The following is a 20,494-nucleotide window of genomic DNA, read 5'->3' as shown; positions in this document are numbered from 1 at the left end:
CCCCCTGCTAAATGAAGAGAATCATCACGTTAAAAGGTGCCTCTTTGCCAAGTTAGCAGGGGTCATGAGAAGAGGTCCTATCTCTGACTTAAGAACTGTTGCTGAGCTCTCTCGTATCACTGTAACTGGCTTTCTAAATAGGTCAATTGTCATTTTTCTCTTTAAGTATATGACATAACATTATATTATATTATATTATATTATATTATATATTATTATTATTATATTAATATAATTGTATTAATTAATATAATATGATTAAGAATAATTTAAAAATTGGCGCCCTGGGTGCAGTTCCAAAAGACCTTGAAGAGCACCTCAACACCATAGGGGCCACAGAAATCACCATCAGCCAATTACAAAAAGCAGCTTTACTGGGAACAGCCTATATTCTGCGACGATATCTATAACAACAGCAACAACATTGACAATAAAATTCTTTTTATTATACTTAAAGAACTATTTCCCTAATATTGATTTTACAACAGGGTTTGAAATTTAGTAATGATAGCAGGTTGGGTAGATCAAAATCGAGTTTGTAAGGTTTAAGATATATGTTTTAAATTACTATTATAGCAAGGGCTAATTCTATAGTTGGTGATTCACGATGAGGTGTGAGCGGGAAGTCAATATTTGTTTAATGTGATGTGAATGTTTAGATATTGTTAAAATCAATAAAAATTTAAACATGGGGGGGGAACATTGACAATAAAATTCAGGCATCCCAGGTCCTTGGGAAGAACTCGATGTCTGGATAAAACAAACCAGTCAATAACCCCTGTCTGACTGTGTAAACAAGAAATAATAATAATCAACTTTATTTGTTAGCCGCCCCATAAGAAATTGTTCTCTGGGTGGCTTACAACACAACATTAAAACATAAGATAAAAACACACCTTAAATAATAACAGACCAAAAAAAGGGGGGGGGGGAGAAAATACAAAATACAATACAAAAACAATTTTTAAAACATTTGTATTTGTTTGGAACAGTTGCTGTATTACAGACTAGCATTGTCTCTGTGTGTTGGTTTGTCTGCTCAGCTCATATATTTCACACAGGAACCTGTATTACTCAAAAATCAAAACAAAACAAAAACCCCTAAGTCCACCAGTAGACGCTCCTCATAAGGAAACCATGAGGATGTTCTCATGAACATCCAAGCCTGGACTAGCAATAGCAATAGCACTTACGTTTATATACCGCTCTATAGCTGGAAGCTCTCTAAGCGGTTTACAATGATTTAGCATATTGCCCCCCAACATTCTGGGTACTCATTTTACCGACCTCGGAAGGATGGAAGGCTGAGTCAACCTTGAGCCCTTGGTCAGGATCGAACTTGCAACCTTCTGGTTATAGGGCGGCAGTTTTACCACTGCGCCACTAGGGGCTCCTAGGACAGGATAGCTATGCCTGGCTTTGGCTGCCTGTGAGACCCTGCAGGAGCCAACTGGCTCCCGGCGATATCTCGATCCTGGCAGCAAACCCACCTAGAGAGCCCGCCTCATAAATGAGGTGAAGGGAGCAAACACTCCCTTAACCCTGTTTACCTGGCCATGTGCAGTTCCGGCTGCTTACAGCTGGTGCTGCAAAACTGACAAATGCCCTCCCATCACTGGGCGGTTCCCCACAATGCACCATGCTGTTTCCTGCCTGCAACCTTGGAGAAGCTGCTGCCAGTCTGTGAAGACAATACTGAGCTAGATAGACCAATGGTCTGACTCAGTATATGGCAGCTTCCTATGTTCCTATGTAGGATTTCCAGGGGCCGGGACGATGCATCCCGGCCCCTGCACCTCCCCACTGTCAGGGGCAGCCACAGAGTGTCTGAGCACATGATCCACATGCCCAGCACCACAAGATGATCATCTGTGGGGTAGGTTAGCTTTGAAGGGCTTCTTCCTCACCCACCCACCTGCCCTCCCTCACACCTGAATGTGAGAATTCCCCTATCAGTCAGTGTTCCCTCTGGCAGGGATTCCAAGATGTTGTTGACTACAACTCCCAGAATCCCCAACCAAAAGCCAAGATAGATAAGGATTCTGGGAGTTGTAGTCAACAACATCTGGAAATCCCTGTTAGAAGGAACACTGTTCCCCCATGACTGCAAAAGGCTGGCCCCTGGAACTTGCTTTGGCTTGGGAAAATAACTAAAAAAGGATGCCGTTGAACTGGAAAAGGTTAAGAAGAGGGACAACAGCAACCCAGATGATCAGGGGGCTAGAGCACCTTCCTTAAGAGTTAAGGCCACAACATTTGGCATTTTCGTTAAGAAAAAAGGCGATTAAGGGGAGACATGAAGAGAATTCTAGAAGATAACGCTTGGTGTGGAGAGAATGGCTAGAGAGAAATTTTTCTCCCTCTCCCATAACTCTACAACCAGAGGTCATCCCATGGAACTTATTGCCAGGAGATTTAGGGTCAACAGAAGGACTGTTTCATGCAGCATACAATTAATCTATGAAATTCTCTGCCCCAGGATGTACTGCTGGCCACCAGCTTGGATGGCTTTAAAAGGCTTAGACAAATTCATGGAGGACAGGTCGACAAATGTCTACTAGTCCTGATGGCAGTAGGCTACCAGTTGCGGGAAAGCAACCACAAGAGAGGGGGCGTGCCATCATCTCCTGCTTGTGGCTTCTCAGGGGCCACTGGTGGGCCACTGTGTGAAACAGGATGCTGGACTAGATAGGCTTTGGGCCTGATCCAGCAGGGCTGTTCATATAGGAATCAGGCAGGGAAGCTATGTATCCCCACAACCAGGAGAGATTGGGCTAAGGGAGCCTAGCCCAGTTTCTCCTGGTCATCTGCTGCCACAGCGGCCATGCAGCTTCTGGCAGCAAACTACCAAAATTACCCCTCCCCTTAAATGAGGTTAGTTGAATGCCCTGTGCACTCACATGGGGTACCCTGGAACTTCCAGGGGCCAGCTAGCCCCCGATCTTCGCTGCCACTGCCAGCTCCGTGATGGAGCCGGCAATTGTGTTGGCGGCCAATCTGGCCACCCAGGGACGGCTTGCTGCACTCACTTTGCTTTTTTAATAGAGTAATGTACTCCCTTCATCAACTTGTGTCTGTGTTGCAGGAAAAGGTCGTCCCAGGATGTTGCAGGGCAACCAGTCAATGGTGAAGGAGTTTGAGCTGCTGGGTCTCTCCCAGGCACGAGGGGCCCAGCTCTTCCTCTTCTTCCTCTTCCTTCTCTTCTACTCTCTAATCTTGCCAGGGAACATCCTCATCATTCTGACCATCCGGAGTGACCGTAGATTGGGTTCCCCCATGTACTTCTTCTTGGCCAACCTGGCCTTCCTGGACATCTGCTACTGCTCTGTCACCCCTCCCAAGATGCTTGCTGATTTCTTCTCCAGCCGCAAAACCATCTCCTACAAGGGCTGCATGGCCCAGATCTTCTTCCTCCACTTGCTGGGGGGATCTGAGGTCTTCCTTCTCATTGGCATGGCCATCGATCGCTATGTGGCCATTTGCCACCCATTGCGCTATGCCAATCTCATCACCAGGGCAGTCTGTTGTGCTTTGGTTGGGTTGTCCTGGTGTCTAGGGTTCATGCACTCCATTATCCAGATCATCCTTATTGTTCCTCTCCCTTTCTGTGGACCCAACAAGCTGGACAATTTCTTCTGTGACATCACCCAGATTGTGAAGTTGGCTTGCACAGACACCTATGACTTGGAGTTCATCATGTTCTTCAACAGTGGCCTGGCCACCCTGATGTGTTTCATCCTCCTCCTCATCTCCTATGGGGCCCTGCTGGTTAAGGTGAGGACAGGGTCCAGCCAAGGGAAGAGTAAAGCCTCCTCCACCTGTGTCACCCACATCATCATCATCTTCATCATGTTCGGTCCTGCCATCTACATCTATTGTCGACCTTTCCAGGATTTTCCTCTCGACAAGGTGGTGGCTGTTTTCCACACTGTGGTTTTCCCCTTGATGAACCCCATGATCTACACCCTTAGGAACAAGGAGATCAAGCAAGCCATGAGGAGGTTGCTGGGGAAACAAACAATTTGGGGGGCAAAATAAGAGGGGGCAATAACGTGAGGAGCATGAAGAGCTAATCAAAAATAGAGGGTCTCCACATGAGCAGTGTGGAGAGTTGGATGGGGCTTGGCAGGGAGTGTGGGTCCAGCCTGCTATCCCAGCAGATGATCATACAGCCCTCCCCGGGTGTCCCGATCGGCCACCCACATGATAACCAACTCCATGATGGAGCTGGTTGGGGCTGTGGGGATCGGGGTTGCCTGGCCCCCAGAAGTCACAGAATGCCCCTCATGAGTGTGCAGGGCATTCTGGGGAGACCCCCAAGACCGGGAGACTTGTTGTAGCCTGCTGGTCAGGCATCCTCTCGCGAGTCACCGTGGTGACTCACTATTAGGAAAATGGGGTTAGTGGAGCGCTCACTCCGATAACCTTGTTTAAGGAGTGGGCTACTTTGGCAGGGTAGCCACCGTCGAACTACTGGGCTCGCCCGCCAGCCCAGTGGTTCTCATGATGGGGGGAAACAGGGCTGGCCTTCCCCAGTTGTCCCCCATCAGGAGAATAGCCTCATAATGTATAAGGATTTATGTCCTGTTTTTTAGGAAGAGAGGAAGCTGCCTTCTGCCAAGTCAGACCATTGGTCCATCTAATCCAGCATTGTCTATACTGACTTGCAGCAGCTCTTTAGAGTTTCAGGCAGCAGTTTCTCCCAGGGCAAGAGTTTCTCCCTTAGCAAGATGCCAAGAATTGAATCTGGGACCTTCTTCATGCAGAGCACATGCTCTGCCACTCAGCTTTGGTTCCACCTCTAACAGTACTCAGGAACACAGGAAGCTACCTTAAGCAGAGTCAGATCCTTGGTCCATCCAGCTCAGTATTGTCTGCTCCAACTGGCAGCGGCTCCCCAAAGGTTGAGGCAGAGGAGTCTTTCCCAGCCCTACCTGGAGATGTCAGGGATTGAACCCGGGACCTTCAGCATGCAGAGCAGTACCACTGAGTTACAGCCTTATCCTTCCCTCTTCCCTGAGAGCCAAAGATGAAGGCAGTTCACACGATCATACTTAGGGTAGGAGAAGCCTCCTACCCTCGTTCGCGAGCTGAGTGCGTTCCCATTTTCTGATTGTGTGCGAGTTAAGAACAAGGTCGGAGGTTCCAGCAGTTATTATGTACTAAGCTGCAGCTAGGTAGGAGTGCTTAGCCTCTTACCTTGTTAAAGAGCTGGGTACAGCTGCTGGGTTGGAGGGAGTCCTCTGCCTCAGCTGCTGCTTAGCACACAATCACGAATGGCACCTCTTACCTTGCTTTTAACTCACACACGATCAGAAAACAGGAGGGCACTCAGTTCCCACACTGGGATAAGAGGCTTCTACTACCCTAATTACGATTGTGTGAACTGCCTTAAGAAATTACGTTAATAGTGTTCTTTGGCCCTAGTTTTTCTTTACTAAGTAGCAATAGCAATAGCAATAGCAATAGCACTTACATTTATATACCACTCTATAGCTGGAAGCTCTCTAAGCGGTTTACAATGATTTAGCATATTGCCCTCCAACATTCTGGGTTCTCATTTTATCGACCTCAGAAGGATGGAAGGCTGAGTCAACCTTGAGCCCCTTGGTCAGGATCGAACTTGTAACTTTCTGGTTACAGGGCGGCAGTTTTACCACTGCGCCACCAGGGGCACCAGTAGCAGCAGGAGTGTGGCTATAATTGGATGAGGGGGGACAAATGTCCCAGAACCCCTGATCATGTGTTAGTTTGTGTATAGACAAATTCATGGAGGACAGGTCTATCAGGGGCTACTAGTTTGAGGGCTATAGGACACCGCCAGCCTCAGAGGCAAGATACCGGTTGCAGGGGAGCAACAGCAGGAGAGAAGGCATGCCCTCAGCTCTTGTCTGTGTTCTTCTCAGAAGCATCCGGTGGGCCACTGTGTGAAACGGGATGCTGGACTAGATGGGCCTTGGGCCTGATCCAGTTGGGCTGTTGTAGACAAAAACAAAGTCAGAGACGGAGAGCTTGATCGTCAGTCAAGGCCCAGCTGGATAGTTGATCATATTTTTATGATGGTTTTGTTGCTCAACTGAGGTCTCTTCTGGGATAGGAAGCTGGGGGTATGAAAACATTATTAAATAAACTAATCACTACCAGGAAGCCAATGTTGTCTAGCAGACTCTGTAGTAAAAATTTGTTTTGGCATCCCACCTGCATCCATAGGAACACAGGAACCTGTCTTATACCACAGTCTGTCCAGCTCAGTATTGTCTACACTGATTGGCAGAAGCACTCCAAGGTTTCAGGCAGGAGCTTCTCCCAGCCCTACCTGAAGATGCTGCCAGGGACTGAACCCAGGACCTTCTGCATGCCAAGAGGATGCTCTACCACTGAGCTATAGCCCAATCTCCTAAGCCAAGAGTGGGCAAACTTGGCCCTCCAGCCATTGTGGCCGGGAATTCTGGGAGTTGTAGTTCAACCACAGTCAGAGGGCCAGGTTGGCCTACCCCTGCCCTAAGGGGAACATCTTACAGTGTTCACATACAGTCTCTCATCCAAATGCAAACCAAGGCAGACCCTGCTAAGGAACAGAATAATTCATGCTTGCTACCACAAAACCAGCTTGCTTCACTGGGTGACCTTGGATGGTAAGCCATGACAGAAGCAACTCAAGGAAGTGAGCCAAGGTACACACCACTAAGAAAGAGAAATTTAACTGAAAAGTCCAGTCATTGAGATCATCCAGAGAGATCCATCTGCATTTGCCGCTAGCTCGTCTGGTGGCTACTCAGGGACAGGCCTTCTCCATGGCCACCCTGAGACTTTGGAATGTGTTCCCTGCCAAAATAATGCCTCCCCATCTCTGACAACTTTTTAAAAGGTAGCTAAGACATGTGTTCACCCAGGCTACTAATTAGACTTACAGTTACGAGTTTTTAGCATCGTGTTCAATTTTAAATTATTTTAATGTTTTAATGTTTTAATTTAATTTTAATTTGTATTAAGACAGTATGATGGCAATGGAATACTCATTCTCCAGAATTTTTTTTTCTTCCAAGGCTTTTTTCAAGACCTCTTTTTAATGCGCAGATTTTTTAAAAACCATGTTAAAATAGCAAAAGTTTGGATGTTACACATCCGCTTCAGTGCTATGTAGTGGTGGCTGAAACGCTGAGTTATTGGTTTTTAAGAGCACATTTCAGCCACCAGTGCATAGCACTGAAGCAGATGTGTAACGTCAAAATGTTTGCTATTTCAACATCTGTTTTGTTTTGTTTTATCTGCGTATTTAAAAAGGGTCTTGAAAAAAACTATAATTTGTATTGTTTTATTGTAAACCGCCCAGAGATATTAGTTTTGGGTGGTATATAAATATGTTAAATTCAGTTAAGTCAAATACATAAATATACATCCTCTGAGTTCTCCCTTGGGAGACATTCTCAACACCTGAAAAATCAGCTGCTGTTTTAACAAGTTCCCTGGATGCTGAAACTGGGCTTCCTTCCAGAACCAACCTTCTTTTTCTTCCAGCCATATTTCTGCAGTCCACCTGTCAGCTGGTACAGTGTCTGATTTGAACCTAGGGTCTTTAAAAAGGTCGGTACAATGGGCTGAAGGTCCATCACGTAGCATCTTTGCTGTGAATGCAGATCTGGGTTTGGCTGGGGCTGTGCTGGGAGGCCATCTGAGATTCCTACGTAGTGCAGCTCATGTTCAAGTCTGAAGAAAGGCACAAAACGAAGACTGCATCTCCTCGCCTTTTCAATAGCCCTTATCTTCCATCTTTTTCAGTCCCTGGATTTGGATTTGATGCAAGGCTATTGATCTTGGTGGTCCTCTTTGCTGCTGCTACTTCTACTACAGATATCTGTATACCACTTTTCAGCAGACCACTCTGAGTGGTTTACATAGAAACCATAAATAAATAAGATGGTCCCCGGTCCCAAAAAGGCTCACAATCGAAAAAGAAACACAAGGTAGACACCACCAGCAGCAGCCATTGGAGGGATGCTGTGCTGGGGCTGGATAGAGCCTGTTGCTCTCCCCCAGCTGAATGTAAGAGAATCACCACTTTGGGAAGGTGCCTCTTGCTCAGCTAGCAGGGAAGTTAGCGTTGACCAGATAGTGCCTTCAGAAATCAAGCTAACTTGTTCCTTCTTGGGAGAGCATGTGGATTAGGAAATATACCTGATAGGATTGCAGGAAGCTGCCTGATACAGAGTTCTATTATCTAACTTAGTGTTGTCTGCACTGGCTGGCAGCATCTCTCCAAGGTTTCAACCTGAAGTCTTACACAACCCTACCTGGAGATGCTGCCAAGGATTGAACCTGGGGCCTTCTACTGCCCCATGCCTGAATTTTTAACAAGCAAAATAGCATACAACACATCATTTAAACTTCAAAGGCTGTGGCTACCACTGCACAAAGATGCTATAATAGGCTAGTTGCATTGAAATTCTTAGCTGCATATGCCCTTCTAAAACACCAACTGCTCAGCAATATAGACTGAGCCCTATGAAGCAATAATAAGGACAGCAATGCCTCTGAGCATGGGCAAAGTGACTTGCTCCGCCCATGGAACCTTCATATCCAGCCCATCCTCATCCAAGAAGGACCTCAGTGTCAGGTAATGCTGAGCTCAGCTAAAGCTGCTGCCAGCTTTATAACCTGTCTCTGTTCCAGTGGCTTGAACAGCAACTTGTTCTGCAGACTTTAGCAGATGAGGGTGCTTATTAGCTCCACACACTGAAAAGCTTCTCCTGGGGAATTCTCCCAACCAAGTTGCTGTTGCAGGCACGGGAGCAGGCCAGGAGGGTGGTTTTTCTGGCCAGTTGGCAACCCCAGCCTATACCGTTGCCTTCTTTTGAAATGAAATATCAGATGGTTGAGGGTGGAGGTATCTCTGGAAAGACTTAGAGGTCTGAGCTAAGGATGCCATCTTCTCTGGCAGGTCTGAATTTCTGTGCCCCAAATTCAGCAGGTTAGGTTTTTCCTGGCCTTGAGATGAGGTGACCTAAAAAGTTTCACCTCTTTGATTTCGGTGGATGTCCGGGCAACGGGGCCATCGTTTAGTGGTAGAGCATCTGCTTGGCATGCAGAAAGGCCCCAGGTTCAATCCCTGGCATTTCCAAGCAGGACCAAGAAAAATTCCTGCTTGGAATCTTGGCGAAACTATAGTATAGACCAGGCCTGCTCAACTTAGCCCCCCGCCCAGCTGTTTTTGAACTACAACTCCCATAATGCCCAGCCACAGTGGACAATAGCCAGGAATTGTGGGAGTTGTAGGCCAACATCTGCACGAGGGCAGAAGTTGAGCAGCCCTGGTATAGACAATATTGAGCTAGATGGACCAATGCTCTGAAGGCAGCGTCCTATGTTTCTGTGAGATAAATATTGCTAGCTACCCACACCCTCCTTCCTTGCTCTCCCGCTCTCTCTCTTTCCCTCCCTCCTGAGAGAGATTCCTCTTCTTCTTTTATCTCACAGTACTTCGTCACATTCATTCCTTCAAGGCCAAGGATTCCTGGATACATTTCTGTCCATGAAGGATTTCAGTTGAATGCAGAATTCATGCCAAACTCTGTATTGATGTAGCTAACAGTTGAAGGGACAGGAGCCTATCAAGATACGGAGAAGTCGTAACTTTTCTTCTTTTCTTTCTTCTGCCTTTAAAAACGGCCCTAGTAAGCAGAACTTCAGCAAACAGAACTTCCCATCACGGCAGCGGCTTGCTAGGAAAAGCTTCCCCTGTTGAATTTCTGCTCATCGCAGAAATGTGAAAGGCACTGTAGCCCTCTCTGACTTGCTGTTTTCTAATTTGAATGTTTCATTCATTTAAAATGATTAAGGTCCCCACTGCAAGTGTGTGTGTGTGTGTGTGTGTGTGTGTGTGTGTGTGTGTGTGTGTGTTTGTAGCAGGTTTGCTTAAATGTCTGTGCGATGAGTGGAAATTCAACCGGTGAAGCTCTTCCTCATCTCCAGACACAGTGATGGGATGCAGCATTACCTACTGAACCTTTGCTTGCATAGGTTATTTTTAGAGGCACATAGATTGAGCCAGAAAAGAGAGGAAGTCAGTATGTATGTATGTATGTATGTATTTGGCTGAGCTCTTATCCCTTCAACAGATACATGACAGGCAGAAATTCTTAGAGGCCAGAAAACCTATACCTATTGAATATCTGTCCTGCAGCAAAGGAAAAGGAGTCCAGGTAATAAATAAGGCAAAAACCGTAACACCTCACAGACAGGGTGTCTTTTCCCGACACTGGGTTTCAAGCTACATCTCCCTATACCATACAGAGTCTGAATTTTTTTTTAAAAAAAATCCTATGCCATGGGGCAACCTTCAATCATTATGACTCAGGATTATGGAAATTGCAGTCCAACACATCTACAGACCCAAAGTTGGGGCCTCTGACTCAACCTCCCCTTGAAGCTGCTACCTAGGGAGGGTGACATAGGCACCAAAAACGAGCCCATACATTGGGGCAAATAGCAACATTTTAGGGCTTTTAGTAGTTTTCAAGGGAATTATTTAAATTGGGGTCGTGATGCAGGGGGATAGGATTAGATCTCCGCTAAGCCTAATTCGGTACCTCATAGGGGAGGGGGGGGGAAAGATAGCAATTCCCATCACAGCCCTTCCACACTGGATCCAGATGGGATGACCCTTAGTCTGTAAGAGACAAGGAGAATCTTGTGGCACCTTTAAGGCTAAAAGGTTTATTGTGGCAGAAGGTTCCATAGACTAAAGCCTCCTTCATCCGATGCAGAAAGTGTCCTCTTATGTTAGTTGGCAGACAGCTCTTGTCACCTATGCCTAGATCCATCCATACACACACAAACACGTGGCGATTGAGCAGATATGTTGAATAGAGTCAGGCCAAAAGGCCATGAAATGTAAGTGGTGATGCAGGACCAGGTTTGTGACCATTTGCCACAGCTGTACGTAAGAACGTAAAGACAGCCCTGCTGGGTCAGGCCCAAGGAAGCCCATCTAGTCCAGCATCCTGTTTCGCACAGTAGCCCACCAGATGCCGCTGGAAGCCACAGGCAGGAGCTAAGGGCATGCCCTCTCTCCTGCTGTTACTCCCCTGCAACTGGCACTCAGAGACGTCCTGCCTCTGAGGCCCGAGGTGGCCAATAGCCCTCCAGCGATTAGCCATTGACCTCTCCTCCATGAAGTTATCCAGACCCCTCATAAAGCCTTCCAGTTTGTTGGCTGTCACCACATCTTGTGGCAGAGAATTCCACAAGTTGATTATGCGTTGTGTGAGGAAATACCTCCATTGGCTGGTCCTAGATTTCCTGGCAATCAATTTCATGGGATGACCCCTGGTTCTAGTGTTATGGGAGAGGGAGAAGAATTTCTCTCTATCCACTTTCTCCACACCACGCATGATTTTATAGACCTCTATCATGTCTCCCCACAGTCGTCATTTTTCTAAACTAAAAAGCCCCAGGTGTTGTAGCCTTGCGTCATAAGAAAGGTGCTCTAGGTGCTTGCTTGAAGCATATTATGATAATATAAGTGCGATGAGATACACATTTCCATACTTCAAAGCTTTTTTCAATGACCTTCTGTAATGGGCAATTGAAAGTTAAAAGTTTAAAACATTCAAAAGTTTAAAAACATGAAAAACTTTTGAATGTTTTTAAACTTTTGAATGTTTAAACTTTTAATTTTTCAATTGCACATTGAAGAAGGTCATATTATGAGTGATAACTGTTTTGAATTATAAGTAGTCATGACCCAAAATTCACTTCAGGGTGCTACTCTGTCTGCAACTAGGTAGGAAGAGGGAGCAGTGATTGTGTAGAAGGCAGAAGCTGGATAGGACAGCTTTCCCACCTACCTTGGTATGAAATCTGGGTAGGATAGTGCTGTCCTGCTCAGCTCCTTTCTCCCACACGATATCTTCTCCCTCCTCCTACCTAGTTATTTACTCCCACATAATTGAAAATTGGGAGTGCACACAGGTCCCAAAACTGGGTAGGACACTTGTCCTACCCAGTTCTTGAATGTGTGAACAGCCTTATTGTGTGTAAGTAAGTTAGTCACTTATAAATAGAGGCCCAAGGTACTTAAGAGAGTGCCTTCTTTGTCATGAACCCTGTCGCCTACTAAGATCATCTGGAGAGGTCCGGTTACGGTTGCTGCCAACTCGTTTGGTGGCAACTTGGGACTGGGCCTTTTCTGTGGCTACCCCAGGGCTTTGGAACTCGCTCCCTGCTGAAATAAGAGCACCTCCTTCTCTGTTTGCTTTTAGGAGGACCCTGAAGACGTACCAGTTTTCCCAGGCTTTTAACTGAAATTTAAATTTTAAATTGTAATGTGTTTTTATTATCTATTGTGATTTTTTAATCTGTTTGTATGCATTTTAAATGTTTTATATTATGTTTTAATCTGTACACGGCCTAGAGATTTATAGAATATAGAAATTCAGTATATAGAAATTGAATAAATAAATAAGAAATTCAGTATAGAATTTAAACAAACAAACAAACAAACAATATGAAGTTGAAGACTCCTCCCGTTCGATACTTCTCCTAGTTCCTTTCATTTCCCTAGTCAGTCTGAGTTCTGTTCCTCTTCAATAAACAGCCTCCCTTTTGTGTTGGGTTGGGGGAACCAAACAGTGAGTAGACTCTATAACAATACAGGATATCCTCCCTCGTTCATCACAGGGGTTACATTCCCACCTACAACCACGAACGCTGAAACCATGATATTGGAAACCCTGTGCTGATCTGGATCTTGGGGTTAGGTTCCTCAGCACATCTTAAAGTGCTTTTTAAAAAATGGGGGTGGGGAAGCAGAAATAAGAGGAGTCACGGAGGATGCCTCAAATCCTCCAGCTCCTCCAGTCAGACCCCCCCCCCCAACCCTCAAATCCTCTTAATTTGGCCAAAAATGCCTGCTGGGAAATCCTCTAAATACCAGGAGGAAGGCCCCAAGATGACTCCCTGCTCTCTCCATGCTGGAAATGACTCTGGAAATGACACTGGAAGTATGAAATGTATTCGCAGGAACTGTGAATAGCCGAAATTCATCCATATAATAATGGGAATTGGGTGTCTATAGCCTGAAGATGAATAGCTGAAAATCCAATGGGAGAACCCACAGGAAACAAGAGCCTCCTGTGTGGAAGCAAATGAAAAAGACAGAACCCCACCCACCCAAAAAGCCTGGTCTTGACCTGACTGTAACATGTACGTGTCCAAAAAACAATAAGAGGGGTGAGCTAAGGAGCAAAGGTCTTGGTAAACAGTCTCTGGTAAAAACAGTTTCTGCTCCATCAGCAGAAGCCTGCAAGGAAACTTAAAAACATGTTTATGTTTAGTTAAACCTCCTCTTACTACTGTCTAAACTACATGACTTGGATTCTTGACCAGTGGAGAATTCCATTTGAAACCCCTGACAGTACGGTTTGAAAGTGTATAAAAGGGCTGTAGTCTGCATTTGCCTTTGCCTTTGCCTTTGCACCTTGTTGCCTCAAGACGCACCTAAGTGAGGGCAGCTTGTAACTCTTTGGTCCTCCTCAGCTGAAACACTTTTAATAAAAGCCTGTCAACGGTACTCAAAATTGAGCAAGACGCTAAGGATCATAGGAAAATAGGAAGCTGCCATATACTGACCATTGGTCCGTCTAGCTCAGTATTGTCTACAGAGGGGTGCTGCTTGTAGCCCCCAAACAGGCTGTTTTTGTAATACCATTATCACATCCAGCGGCAGTGAGTTCCACTGTTTAAGTACATGATGCGTAAAAGAAATACTTCCTTTCGTCTGTCCTGACTCTCCTAACTTTAAGCGTCAATGGAAGAACCCAGGTTCTAATATCATGAGAGAGGCAATCTGCTTTGACGTTTGGGAGGCAGGCAGTCCTGTGAGAAGTCCCAGTTGCCTTCAAAACATATTAGAAATACATGATCCTGCTGTGCAGCTACTGCTTTGTCTTTGCTTTCATCTCATAATAGTAGCAATTGTAACAAATAAGGTATCAGTAACATTACAGAGCAGAAACCACGAATGTGTCCAGAAGTCAGGTCTCCAAACTGCAAGGTAGACCATCCTTACAAATAAGTGCTTCACAGGCAAAAGGCTTACAAGTGAAAATCTGCATTCAAACCGGATCATTTTACCCATGCACATACTCTAAATATTTCTGAGCAAACATTGTCACCAGTAAAGATATCCAGAAGCAGTAGCCTTGCAACAAACGTGTGTCAAATGTTATTGTCGTTGCTAGATTTTTTTTTCCTTTTCAAAAATCAAATATAAAAATCCATGTCAAAGACTCCAGAATGCAGATATGACCTGCCATAAACCACTTTTGACCCTTGAAATGTTTTGGTAGGAAAGAAAACGTATCAATGTGTGGTGTTTAAAGTTAGTTAAAGGATATATTGTGATAACCACAGGAACAGTGCAAACCACATTAAAAATTATAGAGACATTCCAGATAATGGACACCAGGGGGCAGCAAAGGACACCAATTTAGTTATCCGAAAGACACATACCAAAATCCGCAAGCCTTTCTAGGATTCCTTCCGACCCACCGACCCCGCCCCTGCTCCCATGCATTAGGATACATCTTTGATTTCTCGTTAGTTTCCGATGAGAAGCAACTAAGCTGATAAGGAGTCTTCACTAAGGTTTCTTAAAATCTTAAATCATTTGATTGGCAATTAGGAGGGGGGAAAGCTTTGTAAGAGCTAAGCAGCTCAGATAGGTAATACATATATAGCATATTTCAAGTGATCAAAATGCACATACATTATTTCAGTAATCCTTACAAAAGCCCTCCAAGGTGGAACTGCATTTCTCTTCTCAGTAGCCTATTCTGGAGATCCTAGCAAAAGCTCAAGACCATTGAGAATTGATTCGGGCAAGTCACCTAAGCTTTGCAAGAGTTCATGTGCAAGTCAATTCAAATGAGAACCCAGAAATAGCAGAAGAACAAGGGTGGCTTCATAGTTGCAATCTCTGTAGATCTTTCAAAGCACAGTGTTGGGGGGGGGGGTCAGCAATAATTCCACTGTTTCAGATGGAGTAAATGCATCTCTCAGATTGTGAGCCCTGCAGTCTGCAGACTTGCTTTGCTAGTCAGACTGAAGGTCCCTCTAATCCAGCGTTCTGTGGCCAGCCAGATGCCGACGGAAGTTCACAAGCAAAGAATGAAAGCAACCGCCCTCTCCCTGTTCTTTGTTTCAGGCATCTGGTATTCAGTGGTATTCATCTGGTATTCAGTGGTATTCATCTGGTATTCAGGGCCTCTGAACATGGAGGTTCTGGTCCTGTTTACTGATCAGGGCTAATCTCTCACTAACTCCCTCTCTTAGAGCACCCCATATATTTCTGTGTGGCTGACGGAACCCTTTGGATATTGTCCTGGCCACAGGACAGATGTTCTTCAGGACTGCCCTGGCTCCAATTCCTGTCCCCAGGGCAGTCAGGGTTACTCCCTGGGCTGTAACCCAAGCCTCCCAGGCAGTCATGAAACTTCAGGCTGATGCGAACACCGCTGCAACTGATTCCAGCCCAGCTCTCTGTTCAGCGGACCCAGCAAGCCAAAGATAGAACAGAGAGGGTCAAAGAAGGTCAGGCAGAGAAGGAAACCAGGAGATGGGATTCCCTGGATTCTGGGGCCTAGCACCAGCAAGAAACACAATGCTAACATCTTTGCTGGCAGAGAGAGAGGGTACGGGGCACAGCAGCAATGCAGAAGCTCTCCAGAGATACCAATCTGCAAGTGGAAGACAGTTGATAGGGCAGGGCAAAGCTGTATAATGTTGGTTCTCCATCTATTGTTGGACTACAACTCCCATCATCCCTGACTTTGGGTCATTGTGGCTGGGGACAGTGTTCCCTCCAACAGGGACTGCCAGATGTGGTTGACTACAACTCCCAGAATCCCCATGCAAAGGCCACTGCAGCTGGGGATTCTGGGAGTAGTAGTCAACCACATCTGGGAACCCCTGTTAGAGGGAACACTGGCTGGGGATAATGGGAGTTGTAGTCCAACAACAGCTGGTAGGACAATGCTGTGCAGCTCCAGAGCAGAGGTTCCCAACTTTGGGTCTCCAGGGCATTTCCCAGATTACACACTGCCACGTGTCCCATAAGCACCCCTCCGAATTGCCAGTGTTTTGACATCGCACTCACTGCGCTGCGTATTTCCCGTGCCCTGTTTCAGATTGTATTGCTGTGCTGCATCCCTACAAGGTTGTAAATGCGTTGCAGGATGTTGTGATTTCCCCCCATTTTTCAGAGGCTTGCCCCATTGTTGCAGGGCTTGGTGGTATGGATGGTTCAAATCACAGTGCGGTGATTTTTACAGCCCCATTCCTCCCGTTCGTGAAATAATGTTGCTTCTCATGTAAAATGATTTTTAAAAATAAGTAAAAAATCTCTCTCTTCTTGCACTCGGGGCAGGCAGAAGCTGAAAGAGCTAGTGGCGTTATGGGTTGGGGTGGGGTAGGCAGGATGGCAGACCCCCCTCCCTCTTAGCCATCCCTAAGCGAGGTCGTGGCAGAGCAAGCACTCCATTCCCAGCTGGGAATCGGGGCGCTCAGAGTGGCTGGAAGCTCATCCCCAGCCGGGTTGCTGAGCCAGCCCTGGCAGCCCTGGAGAGGAGAGCTGGTCTTGTGGCAGGAAGCATGACTTGTCCCCATAGCTAAGCAGGGTCCACCCTGGTTGCATATGAAAGGGAGACTAGAAGTGTGAGCACTGCAAGATGTTCCCTTTAAGGGATGGAGCCACTCTGGGAAGAGCAGAAGGTTTCATGTTCCCTCCCTGGCAGCATCTCCAAGATAGGGCTGGGAGAGACTCCTGCCTGCAACCTTGAAGAAGCCGCTGCCAGTCTGTGTAGACAATACTGAGCTAGATAGACCAATGGTCTGACTCAGTATATGGCAGCTTCCTATGTTCCTATGTCCACCCGGCAGGAGGCAGGGAAAGGGGCCGAGGAGGATGGCTGAGAGCAGCTGCAGCCACTGATCACGCCCTCTGTCCCTCCCCGCTGCTCCCCATTGCTTGCTCCTCTGCTGCCACTGCTGGGCAGAGATGGAGTGCAACCCAGCCCGGCCAGCTGGAGTAAGAAGGGCCAACCAGCACCGGGAAGGCAGGCAAGGGGGGGAACACAACACAGCCCAGCCCAGCCCAGCCCAGCCCGGCCCGGCCGCCTCTCCTCTGCATGCCTGGAGGGCTGGCTGCAGTCCCCGCCAGCTTTGAGGCTACCGGGTTTGGCTGGAATTGAAAGCACCACCACTCACCACCACACCACCCCGCCAGGTCTGCATCTTCAGATTGCTCACCCTCACAGGTTGCCTCGTCTCCGCCTCCTCTTCCTATTATTATGGCCTCTGCTATTGGATTGGTTTTTGTTAATCACCAGAATCACTTGTGCAAGGCTGGAATGATGAAATACATTGTTTTGGAACACACACACACACACACACACACACACACACACACACACACGTACGTTGGTGGATTAGCACAAAGCATACAAGAATTTTTTTAAAAAAGAGGTCGACATGTCAATCTCCCCTCCACCCCGCGACTCCATTGGCCCAAATGCAGCAGGAGGAGGGGCATATAAATGTGTTTCAAAGAGTATATGGACACCTCCTGCCTGGAAAACACGCAGCAGTGGATGGAAATATGAACGGCCACCAGCATACAACAAAGCATTAAACAACCCTTTACTCTCGGTTTTAAACCATTGCACTATTCCGTAACACTTTACAATGCTTTAACTGTTTCAAATCTCGTAGTCCAGAAAATGCCCAGAAGTTGTTGGACTACAACTGCCACCATCTCCAGCCAAAAGGGCCAGTGGCCAATGTAACTGGGGATGATGGGAGATATAGTCCAGCAACATGGGGTGTGTGTGTGTGTGTGTGTGTGTGTGTGTGTGTGTGTGTGTGTGTGTGATAGGAGTTCAATAGTCCAATAACCCAAGGTGGGGAAACCCCAGGATGGAGTGCCGTGTTTCCTGCTAACTGAGCAAAGAGCCACCCTTTAAAATGTTGATTCTTGAATGTTTGTTTGTTTATTTGTTTATTTCTATTTCAATAAGATTGCAACAGAGCATATAACTTAATCAAGGATAGCAATTAATTATATTATATTATATTATATTATATTATATTATATTATATTATATGTTAATCTATATAATTACATTATATGTTAATCTAATCTAATCTAATCTAATCTAATATAACTAGGAAGGCAAGGCAATCCTTTAAGCATAACTTTAACATAATAATGTAATGCTAGATTCTATATGCTGGGGATGTACCCAACAAAACATGAACATCCTTGACAGGCAATGATTGCTGCAGCATCATGTGGATTTCAAGCCAAAATGACACAATCACTGGACAGAGCCAACCAATATGTGTAAGTGTACCCTCATATAGATTACACCTCCAACATCTAGAAGTCTGAGACCATCCCTTGTTAAACATTCTCTGAGGTGTCTAATAAGCATGGAATAAATGTTTCTGCTGTATTAGCCTCATTTTGAGACCCAAAGAGGCATGTTTCACTGCCTTCAAAGCAACCCACCATTGATTTAATAAGATAGGGTATTCAAGATCATTGTTCCAAAGATCTTGGATATAATCTATCTATCTATCTAATCGATCTATCTATCTAATCTATAGATAGATTATCTATCTTATCAATATCTTTAAGCTTCTTACAGCCTTAGGTGCATCCAATAGATGTTGTTGTTGTTGTTGTTGTTGTTGTTGTTATTATTATTAATTTAATTTAATTTAATTTAATTTCAATAATAATAATAATAATAATAATATCAGCTGTTGTAAAAAGATCGCACAGACTGACTACAAACAAAAGCATGACAAGGTAGCAGGGATGATACACTGGAACATCTGCAAAAAATACAAGCTACCTGTAGCCAAAAATTGGTGGGACCATCAAATTGAAAAAATTGAAGAAAATGAATATGCAAAAATATTATGGGACTTCCGACTACAAACAGACAAACATCTGCCACACAGTACACAAGATATAACTGTAGTCAAGAAGAAAGAAAAGCAAGTCAAAATAATTGACATAGCAATACCAGGGGATAGCAGAATAGAAGAAAAAGAAATAGGGGGGGGGGATCACAAAATACAAAGATCTACAAATTGAAATTGAAAGGCTGTGGCAGAAAAAGACCAAAATAATCCCAGTGGTAATTGGCGCCCTGGGTGCAGTTCCAAAAGACCTTGAAGAGCACCTTAACACCATAGGGGCCACAGAAATCACCATCAGCCAATTACAAAAAGCAACATTACTGGGAACAGCCTATATTCTGCGACGATATCTATAATAATAACAAGAAGAATATTGATGATAAAATTCAGCCATCCCAGGTCCTTGGGAAGGACTCGATGTCTGGATAAAACAAGCCAGTCAATAACACCTGTCTGACTGTGTAAACAAGAAATGATGATGATGATGATGATGATGATGATGATGATGATGATGATGATAAACCCCTCCGATCTTCTCGCTCCCCTCCCCATCTGTGTTGAGAAGCTCCAGTTATGTTAGAAGCAAGCAGAGGAGGAGGGAAGTGTGGGGTTTGGGATTTGTGGAATGAAAATGCTGGCCAATCACACCCACGGAATGTTAACAAGGCATCTTTGGAAATAGGGCATAGCAATTAATTAACAGTCATTTGGCAGGAAGCAGAGACTCTCCCTGGTAAATGGGTGCAGTTTGGAGTCTATGGCAGCTGTGGGTAGGCAGACAGGGACCAAGAGGGGGATTCTTTGCCTTTTTGCCCCTCAGCTCCCCTGCCGGGCAGCCTGACCAGGCTTGGGGATTCTGCAAGCGCTCTCCTCTCTCTCTCTCCCCTGCTCTCATCCTCTTTGCCTCAGTTTCCCCACAAATAAACAAAACAACGATCTATTGACTAATCACAGGGCAGTGAGCTGGAAGCAGAGAGAACCAGCTGCTAAGAATGTCCAAAGAAGGAAGCTCTTGGAAAGGAAGATAGGGACCAATTAGCCTCGCCTCTGGACGTCACCCCAGCCGGAAAAACCAGTTGCTCCATTTCTAGTAATCAAAGTCCAGCTGCCAGCCAAGCAATCCTGCTAGCCCTCCCTAACCTCCACCCAGGGCTAAGCAAGAGAAAGGGCTCCGCCTGTCTCCAGTGCCAAGACGGAGGCCTAGTAAGCCCTGTGCCTAGGGAGAAGAGCAGTCAGCCACAATGTGCACAGAGGGACTTTCCTTTCCAGAGGAAGGGCCTCACCTCCAACAAATGTCCCTCCTTTGACAGGAATATAGGAAGCGGCCTTCTGCCGAGTGAGACCATTGGTGGTCCATCATGCTTAGGATTGTCTGTACCAGGGCTGTACAACGTTGGCCCTCCCGGTGGCTTTGGACTACAGCTCCCATCATTCCCAACCACAGTAGGAAGGGATAGTCAATAGTCAGGGATGCTGGGAGTTGTAGTTCCTTATGTGCCGGAGGGTT

General features: G+C 45.8%; 1 protein-coding gene across 1 annotated transcript; it reads left to right on the top strand.

Annotated features, from left to right (window-relative positions):
- The first annotated feature begins 3,102 nt into the window (after positions 1 to 3,102).
- Positions 3,103 to 4,038, top strand: LOC128330422 (olfactory receptor 4N2-like). Its single transcript, XM_053263292.1, has one exon. The coding sequence runs from the start codon at positions 3,103 to 3,105 to the stop codon at positions 4,036 to 4,038; it is 936 nt and encodes a 311-aa protein (XP_053119267.1).
- Positions 4,039 to 20,494: the final 16,456 nt, after the last annotated feature.

This window comes from Hemicordylus capensis, chromosome 6, assembly GCF_027244095.1.
Source record: "Hemicordylus capensis ecotype Gifberg chromosome 6, rHemCap1.1.pri, whole genome shotgun sequence".
Taxonomy (NCBI): Eukaryota; Metazoa; Chordata; class Lepidosauria; order Squamata; family Cordylidae; genus Hemicordylus; species Hemicordylus capensis.
This window is presented reverse-complemented; position numbering and strand designations above follow the sequence as displayed.